The sequence below is a fragment of the Xyrauchen texanus genome, chromosome 40 (genome assembly GCF_025860055.1).
Source record: "Xyrauchen texanus isolate HMW12.3.18 chromosome 40, RBS_HiC_50CHRs, whole genome shotgun sequence".
Classification (NCBI taxonomy): domain Eukaryota; kingdom Metazoa; phylum Chordata; class Actinopteri; order Cypriniformes; family Catostomidae; genus Xyrauchen; species Xyrauchen texanus.
In genome coordinates this window covers 24948001-24957471 of record NC_068315.1, presented here as the reverse complement: position 1 = coordinate 24957471, position 9471 = coordinate 24948001, and the positions used below count along the sequence as shown (strand labels likewise).

At 38.1% G+C, this 9471-nt stretch overlaps 1 protein-coding gene and 1 long non-coding RNA gene across 2 annotated transcripts in view; both read right to left on the bottom strand.

The window, feature by feature from the left end:
* Positions 1-5084: 5084 nt before the first annotated feature.
* On the bottom strand, positions 5085-7575 carry LOC127633917 (uncharacterized). Its single transcript, XR_007969275.1, has 6 exons — positions 7381-7575; positions 7048-7165; positions 6883-6972; positions 6658-6775; positions 5696-5812; positions 5085-5096 (listed from the first exon to the last, which is right to left on the bottom strand). It is a non-coding gene; the product is annotated as an uncharacterized LOC127633917 (long non-coding RNA).
* A 68-nt stretch (positions 7576-7643) lies between these two features.
* LOC127633326 (uncharacterized) overlaps positions 7644-9471 on the bottom strand; it is a 2067-nt gene continuing 239 nt past the window's right edge. The window contains exons 2-7 of the mRNA XM_052112366.1: positions 9125-9293; positions 8931-9029; positions 8326-8558; positions 8060-8238; positions 7922-7972; positions 7644-7722 (exon numbers count right to left, since the gene is read on the bottom strand). Coding sequence (XP_051968326.1) covers positions 7644-7722; positions 7922-7972; positions 8060-8238; positions 8326-8558; positions 8931-9029; positions 9125-9209 — 726 coding nt within the window. The 5' untranslated portion in view covers positions 9210-9293. The remainder of the gene's footprint in view (positions 7723-7921; positions 7973-8059; positions 8239-8325; positions 8559-8930; positions 9030-9124; positions 9294-9471) is intronic.

Genomic DNA, 9471 nt, shown 5'->3' with positions numbered 1-9471 from the left:
TTTTTCATTAACCGTACATTCTATAAAGCACTCTGAGATGTGTCTTTTTTATTGAATTTCTGCAGCAAAAGACCTAAACCCAACAAAACAAAAATGTAGAGAGGCTTCAAAAGAAACTGGAAAACACAATCTATGATCAATACAATATACTGTCTATTGTATAAGACCTGACACATATAAAATAATGCAGTTTCTGTAATTCCATCTGATGTTTGTGTTTTTATGACATTGTGCTATTATTGACTAAATCTTCCTCTTGGACGAGAACATATGTTAGAGTTTTGAAAAATTATTTGATTTTGAGACATGTTTGCAGTGTTTTGGTAGACATTGTGTAATGTTGCTAGTGTATTATTGTATTTTGAAAATTAGTGTTGGAGTTTAGTGTGTGATTTTGAGCATGAAATTAAATGTTTTGCCAATTGTGTGTTGTAGGTGTGTTGGTGCGTTAAGAGTTTAGGAAATTTGTTAAAAGTACAGAACAAATTGTCATAGCGATTGTAAAAAACTGTAAATATAGTATAATGTATGTTTCAACTGTAGGAGATTGTTGATATATATAGTAAAGCTACAATTTTATAACCATAAAACTAACCCTACTCTGGAAACTGGAAGAACTTCAAGTATGGACGCTGATTTGTACGCTTAGTAACAAGTTCAATGGCACGTCTCTACAAGGGGAGCGTGCCTATGTTCCCACAGCCCTGTGTTACCACAGCCTTATGTTCCCAGAGCCCTAAGTTCCCACAGCTCTTTGTTCCCACAGAGGGTTAGTGTTACCCTAACCCTAAACCTATCCCTAACTAGCTGTAGCAGTGTAGAATAGCTGTAGTGTAGACTAGCTGTAGTAGTATAGACTAGCTGTTGAAATTATAGGGAAATGTATGAACACAATACTCAATTTTGAAAATGTCCTAGAAATGTGGGTTCATAGAGTTCCTGACAGATTTCTCCCGACCTTTTGGTGACTTGGCGCTTCTTGCTTACAGTAACTGTTTAGGGGACAAGGGAGGGTTAAATGTGGTAAGAAAATTACTTGACTTAGAATTTCATTTTGAGAAAAATCTTTGAAATTAGAAAAATATAGAGAGAACATAGGACTGTGGGAACATATGGTTGTGGGAACACAGAACCTAATTTTCAAAATTTTCCGTAAAAGAAAATTCTCAGAAATGTGGGAACATAGGGCAGAGAAAACATAGGGCCATGGTAACTTAGAGCTGTGGGAACAGAGGGATGACCCCAACTAGGGAGCTGGCACAAATCTCATCTGAGACTGCTTGTCTCTTTGCCCTTCCCCTTTCTCCTCCCCTCTCATCTTGTCCGTTTCATCGATCTGCACTTTCAGAAAAAAAGGTACAAAAGCTGTCACTGTGGTGGTACCTTTTCAAAAGGTACACCTTTGTACCTAAAGAGTGCATATAAGTCCCTCAAAGGTACATATTGCTACCAAACGTGTACATATTAGTACCTAAATGGTACATATTAGAACCCTTTTGAAGGGTACTGTCCCAGTTACAGCTTTTGTACCTTTTTTTCTGATAGTGTGTTGAAGGTTCTGATTGCTGTGTGATCAGTTTTGACTCTTTGTGTAGTGCTTTCTAAATTACAACATTGTGTAGGCAATGATAAATGGATGTGTGTGTAAAGTTTTGCAGTGAAAGTTTAATAAATCTGACTCATGTGTCAAAACTGGGGAGTAGTGTTTATAGTTTGGGGAAAAGGGTATGCTTTTTGATAAACGGTGTTGTGTTTTTGAAATTTGAGTTCAAATCCATAGTTATAGTGTTTCAGCATTAGAGAAAAACTGTAACATTATACACCTAACAGATACACATTATTATGATAGATCTTGTTTAATTACAAACAAGGTTGATTGTTTGAAAATAAGTAAAAAGCCATGCATTAAAGTTATTAATTAATAATGCAGTTTGATGTTAAACAGAGTTTAAACTGTTAAAAAGTGTATCTATAAACAAGATTACACAGTGTGATGTTTTTTATCAACTATAAAAATATAAAATATTGTTTTTCAATAAAGTATGAAAGTAAAAACAAAATATTCATCTTTGGAAATACTTTATTTCTTGTCTTTCACAACAATACCAGTGAAAATACACCAAATGCATATTTGTCAAACAAGCCATAAGGCTGTATTTAAAAACATTGGACTGTGAGGTTAAGTTCACTTGCAAAAAGCTCCAGCAGAACAAAGAATTAAGTCATCTGTCAACTGTAATAATATACAATATAAAGTATAATCGTAATATAAAAAACGGTGTATTTTTCTGTTACATACTATAATGCATCTTTGCAGTAATATAAAGTTACATAACAGTTATATACACTCAATCAAGTAGTGATCCATAGGCAGCCTCCTCTGGGGAAAAACAAAATGTCATAGACTGACACAGACACTGCTGCTGCACCACAGAATAAGTGAATATTGAGAAATGCAATCAAGAATGAGTTTTTACATTAAGGCCTAAATGTTATGATAGAGGAATTGTCATGAGGTCACCAAAGTCATCATGTGCTTACAAGATTTCATGGCAATCTGCCCAATTAGACAATATTCAATTTTACATTCTGGTCTAATGATTTTGCTACAGGGAATGTCATAAGGTCAACATGACATGATTCATTGCTCAGCAAATTACAGACATTGGTTCATAACATTTGTTGTATGCAAGTCAAAAGTTTGGCCTAACCTTGCATGGTGCAAAAGGAAAGGTCACAGGGTCACCACAATTCTCTCTTAAAAGAGTATTCACTACCCTAATATCATATGAGCCCAGTAACTACATCTGGTAATATCATACATGCAAAGTTGACAATTTTGAATAAGATCGGTGCACCTATACTGAGAGGTTTGTGCATTTTCAACGAACTGTGCAATGTGCTTACTAAATTGCTTGGAAAATCTAAAGACACAGTTTGAATTTTCAACAAGATTTTGATGTGGTTAATCAATCAGCATACTAATAATACACAGATATAGGGCAAGTCCATTTCCTTCAACATAGTCCTTCGTGTAGCTTCCATCTGGGGAAATACAGAAAAACCAAAAAGCAAGAATTAGGATAAGAGGGTGAATTTCAGCTGTTTTAGAATAAGTAAGGTGTGTAAAGCATTAATAAAATACACAAATAAATTATTAAGAATAACAGTAACAGGGGTTATTCCAAAAACAAACAAACAAACATACATAATAATAAATAAATTATCTAAATTGTGTTTTCCTCTTCATCCTCACTGGTGTCTGGACTACTGAGGCCACTTTGATCTTCCTCTTCTACATGTAGAAGGACAGAGGCCTCAGGACCTAAGGCAGTCTTGTACTGTTGGAGGACCACTTGGAACCTTTCTGACACCTCTGACAGTCTTCTTCTTAAGAGACAGCAAAGTCCCTCATTTCCCTGGTCTACGTCTCAAAATACAAACGAGATTACATTAAAGACAAACTATATTAAAGGTTGTATTAGCGATTTCAGGCCCAAACATAAATGATCACATTCATCTAATCTTTCCTAACGATCCGCTAGCTGCCCGCCCCATAAGCAACCACTCAAAACCAAAATAAATAGTGTTCCAACCAATCACCGACAGGGGTGGGTGTTGTGAGGTTTTCGCGTGCAGCCGTCATAGGCAGCCGTGCACGAGCGCAAAACCTCACAAAACCCGCTGTGATTGGTTGGAACACTATTTATTTTGGTTTTGAGTGGTTGTAAGCGTAATTGTTTTGTGTGCAGATCTCAGAGCCTAGGCTGCCTACAGAGACGCGTATTTTTGACGGCTTGCTTATGGGGCGGGCAGCTAGCGGATCGTTAGGAAAGATTAGATGAATGTGATCATTTATGTTTGGGCCTGAAATCACTGATACTACCTTTAAGATTGTTTCATAAGGCCAAATAACTTAAATGGAGTAAAAAGATATCAACAATTCAAATCTAAATAGCAGGATGATTGGCATTTTTATGTGTATCGCTGACATGGGACACAGGCTAGCTTCTGTATAAAACAACTTAAGGCAAGATTGTTCACTGAGGTTACTTTATGGAGGGAGGCCCAAAGCAGCATATATATGTCTGATAGCTGTTTTAAGTTAACAGTTTTCTTCTTCACTACAGTTGTGCTGAAGTAACACATTTTGTTACTTGCTGACCAGCAAGGTTTTCTATGTTGACTGGAGGAGATAATAATAAGATTAATCTTGATGTTATGCTAACCCCATGTAACACATCAGGAAACAAATTCCAATGTTCAAATTCTTTTGTTCATTTCTGCTTTCCAGTAACAAACATAGTAGAACAAATCTGCACATCTTTCAAGCAAATGTGAATCTTTATAGCCTTACTGACTTGTTACCATAGCTACAGTAACAACTTTAATCCCCATTTTATGTATATCTCAAAGGACCACGGCAAAGAGAGCCATAACCATTCTACTCCATCCAAGTTCTGTGACTGATGTGTTTTTTGTGTGTTTTTTTTAACACATTAGATGGACAGGGTTTTAATTAAACTTACCCTCCTCAGCCAACTTGTTCTTGAGAACCATTGCCAGGCTCTGCAACCATGTGCAGTGTTGTGCCATCTCCAACACCAAAACTCTTGTTTCCTCATGCAGTCGCCTTGTTAACATCACTTGGTCGTGCACTCGTTTCTTGATTGACATGTTTGCTAAGAATCAATAACAGTTATATGTATACATGAGACAATCTTGCATAATCACTACAAACATTGACTTTTTTATCAAATTGATACATAAGGAAACTGAAAATACACCATTAAACTAAATTAATATTACAACACTCAATATGTAACATGCATGCCTTAGTTCAGTGTACTCTATAAAGCAGAACTGTAAATAAATTCCTGTGAAGCATCTAAAAACAGACATACCACTGCCATGAACCTCCCACGGCCATATTTGAGACACAGTACTCTCTCCAGTTAGGGAATGCTCCACCACAGCTACATCAATGGTTGTTGCCGATTCTAGTACAAGATCATTGTATTTCTGTATCTCCTGAAGAAGGAGTTTTTGTCTTCTGCCAGCTTCCTTCGAAGGCGATGGCTGAAACTTGCTGCTGTCTAGAAAGACATGAAGTACAGAGGCAGAGGTTTTTGACAGAACTCTTCAACGAGAAAAAAATTATAGCACCAAAAATTGAAAAGCAAAGCTGCAGTTATTGAAGTATGTGAAAATCATAATGTAGACTGACATGGGAAACAAATTGTTCAGTGTGTAACATTTTGGGGGAATCTATTTGCAGGAATAACTAACACACACACTTTTCATGATTGCCTGAAAATAATAATTGTGCATTAATTAATTTAGAATGGGCAGTTTTGTATCTAAATACGTTCCCCTTCCACGGAGGCCGCTATGTTGCACCTCCACGTTCCTACAGTAGCCACACTACGGACAAACAAACACTGGGTTTAGATAGTACCTCTCACATTTTCTCGTCGGCTACCGTAGCTTGGAAAGATAGAGGTGAGGGAAGCTGGTTGCAATCGTCAAACCTCACTGATAGATACCACTAAATCCTACAGACTGGTCATTTAAAGAACAGAATTCAATGATTGAGCTGAACTGTGCTACTACATTATTTGCTAATTCCATGTTGGTGGAGTAGGATGCATACAGTAGCCTGAATTTATCAACCTATTATATTATATAGTTATACCATTCTGACGGTAGAGGGTTCGCTTCCGGTGCCTCACACTAAGGTAGAGCCCCTCAATTGATTGCTGCATTCCTCTGTGTGTTGTGCCTTGACTGGCACGAGATGTATCAGGTGTCTCTGTAGCAGATATAGTGAAAGCAAATTTACTGTTAAAACAACACAGAACCGTTTCTCTGTTTGAATTTTATGTAAAACCTTTTAATCCAACTTATTTAAACTTTGTATGTGCACTTCCTGCAGGGAACTGGAATATACTAATAAACCTGACATAAATGTGGCATCACATTAGATTGTAACGAATCCCGCCTCTTCGGCTCAACCCATTCCCTCGAGTTCCCACACTCGTTCAGTTTCCCGAGCTTTCACGCTCGCTCGCATTCTCCCCTCGGGCACTCATGCCCGCTCCCTATCGCCAGAGTATTAGACACTTCCGCACTCGCCTCTCTCAGCCCCTCATTGCACACACCTGCCACAGTCCTAATCACCTGTCATTCGTTTCACCTGCACCGCTGCTTTGTTTTACTATATCTACCACTACACATTAATTTCTCATTTGTTGGTTATCGTATAGTTTACCCCTGCACTTTGCCAGCGACTAGTGATCCCCTAGTTTTTCCCTGTCTTTTCTACTTGTTAGATTACCTCGTCTATACATTTGATTACCCGGCTTGACCCCTTGCTTCCCTTGACCACTCTATTTGTAGATTTGCCCTTCTGTATCATCCTGATTACCCGGCTCTCGACCCTACGCTTTCCTCGACCATTCTCCCTCTGGATTTTCCTTAATGTACCTTTGCCTGCTCTTATACAAATAAAAGCAGTTTTGATTTACATTGTGACTGTCTCATCTTGTGTGTGTGAGTGCGGGTTACATAGATGATGATCCGCCTACTATTTTTTGCTGCTCTTTAATATCAAACTTTAGATTGTAGAAAGGGATGTTTGTTTTTTCTTTTGCTTACCACCAGCTGCCCATTCCTTTACATCAGATAGCCACTGTGACACCACTTCATCTGTGCAATCTAGCTCTGTTTTTAGGTCAGCTAGCCTTGCAGTCTCATCATGGAGTCTCTGAAAAGTCTGATGAACAGTGTTATACAATAATCAGGATTAAAACTTTGTATGATTAACAACAGGCCAAGCAAACACAACAAAAGGACACACAAAACAATTAATATGAGACTTACCTTCATATATCTTGTGGAAAGTGCCTGATGTAAAGAGAGATTTTTTCTCATTCCACCCTATTGCATGCAATGTAAGCATGTCCACCCGTGCTGTTGAAAGCAAATAATGAGGTTATGATGATCAATCTAAAAAAAGTATACACGAATATTGCAAACTCGGATCACCTGCTTTGGACATATATTTGGTTGTCAGGGCACAACGTGAGAGGTAACTGTTCACTTGCTCCACCTCCTCACCAGCGGTTGTCCCTGCTCCTTCCTGGTTCCTGCCACTCCAATTAATCTGTTGGTAAAGGGTGGAAGAAATTCAATTTAATTTTATTTATATAGCCCAATATCACAAACCACAATTTGCATCAAAGGTCATTACATTCCATGCAAGAAATGGTTATGCAAAAAAAGACAAGATAATATAGTGTAGCTTAACTTATATTTCATATTATTAATGTGCTTGTAAATATTACAAATGTACATATGATGCCAAAATATTATACACACCTCACACTTAGTAGCATGGGCTCGAGCATGCATCACACTTAGAAAGGGTTTCATAGTGGTCAGTTCCTGAAGAGCAGGAAGGACACTAGCAACTTTCTCCAGGTATGGCCAGTATTTGCATGCCACGTCCATTGCAAAGAATTGTGCCTTGGCTGGCATGAGCTCCCTTTGAAGGTACAGAGGGTAGGCAAATATCTCCCCTGTACATATTAAGGGCTTTCAAAAGGAACCCATGGCGACACACAGCAACCTCCATCCCCTCTTCATCCAATTTTGAAGCCCTCCTTGAAGTTTCCTCGCTGCTGTCCAATGGGAGTCCCCACATGTGCCTCTTCCCTGTGTCTATGACACACAAAACAAACATGACAAATCAAATAAAAGCAATGGTGTCATTCAATATATGGCATTTATTCTCTCAATTTGATTTTAAAGTTGGTAGGCAGAAGTAGTTGAAGTGGGGGTTATGTTTATTATTGTAACAACTATTTTGTCAACTTGCATTTTTCACTGCTTTCTGTATGGTGTCTACAAATCTAGACACCGCACTGTCTTCAGCCACAAAGAGCCCCTCAAAAAGCCAGGATCATCAGAGCTGAGGAAGAAAGAAAAATAGAAAATCCATTCATGAAATATATGAAGTAAGAAAATAAATCAATAAAAAGACTGGAAGAAAGATCACCTTCCGTTTCGGCGAAAGCGATATAGCTTTCTGTTTCCATCTGCTGAAACAGCCAACATTTCCGGCGTGCAGGCTGGGCAGGTGAAAGGAGCACTACAGCAGAGCTGGTCTTCCTCAAATGATGCATATGAAAGCTCTAAGAAACTGCGCTGCAGTGCATCGCCGTTGATAGGTCCAGACTGGAAAATATATAGAATGAAATTGTATTTTGATATTGTCTGCTTATGGATTTTTTTTTATAAAATGGTAATAACATTTACACTTACTCTTCCTCCACACTTAGTGCGATGTTCCAGCAGCTTTGCAAAGGCTTGTCTGGAGAATCCCGGAGATATGATCTTGAGTTCCTGAAGGGAGCTCAGGAGGTCCAGTGTATAAAGTGTGGAATTGGTTACGGAGGCTGGCCAATATCCACTTCTTAGGAGGTCCTTCATGTCAGGGGTCCACTGCTGCTGGCAGGTTTGACATTCATACATTGGCTGATGCAAGTCAAAACGCCCTTGGAACAAAATTTTTTTTAAAAATATAATACACACTTACCACATACTTAATTTTACAACACTTAGTTCATTATGCACATTGTGAATGGTTTAGAGACATTGCACAAGTTCCTATAATCCCACATTTATATCTTCTAATTCACTAAATTCCACACTGCTGTGTTGATTGGACATCATGCTGGAAAGATGCTAATAATTTTTTTTATTTGTGGAGGACAAAAAAACCCCATCTGTCTTTGTTTCAGTTAATAACAATACCATGTGCTATTCCATATGTTCTGACACTTCTGCAATTGTAAGCACAATGCCACAGCACACTAGTGTGAAAAACATCAAATTATATATATATATATATATATATTTTTTTTTACCATTGATGGTAATTAAAATCACTGGTTTTCCTGGTAACATAGTGAAATTTGTGCCTCCACAGGAGCAGTCTGGCACCTTCACAGTTGGCAAAATGCAAGCTGGCAAAAATAAGGAAAACCAATAATTTAGATGATCTGTAACTGTCTACAGACACACATTGAAAAGCAAAATTAAAGCTTTCTTGAGAACGTACCTTGCTCATGGGTGCAATATCCATCTTCCCCTTTAATGATGCATGTGGTTGGAGGAATGGCTTCAAAAAACCACGAATCACGCATTCCCTGTTGTGGAGTGGCTGTTTTTTGTGATGCAATACATCACAGTCCCCACAGAACCACTCCTCAGGAAGACACTCTCTGCACCTAGGGAGAAAAGAAAACAATATTATAATATAATATAATACATTCTTTCAGGTGAATAACTCATATAAAGTACTGTACACTCTTTAAGCTATTTCACTTTTATGAGGTTTGATTTAATTGTAAAGGATTGCATAGTGGCTCAGTGTTTAGCACTGTCACCTCACAGCAAGAAGGTCCT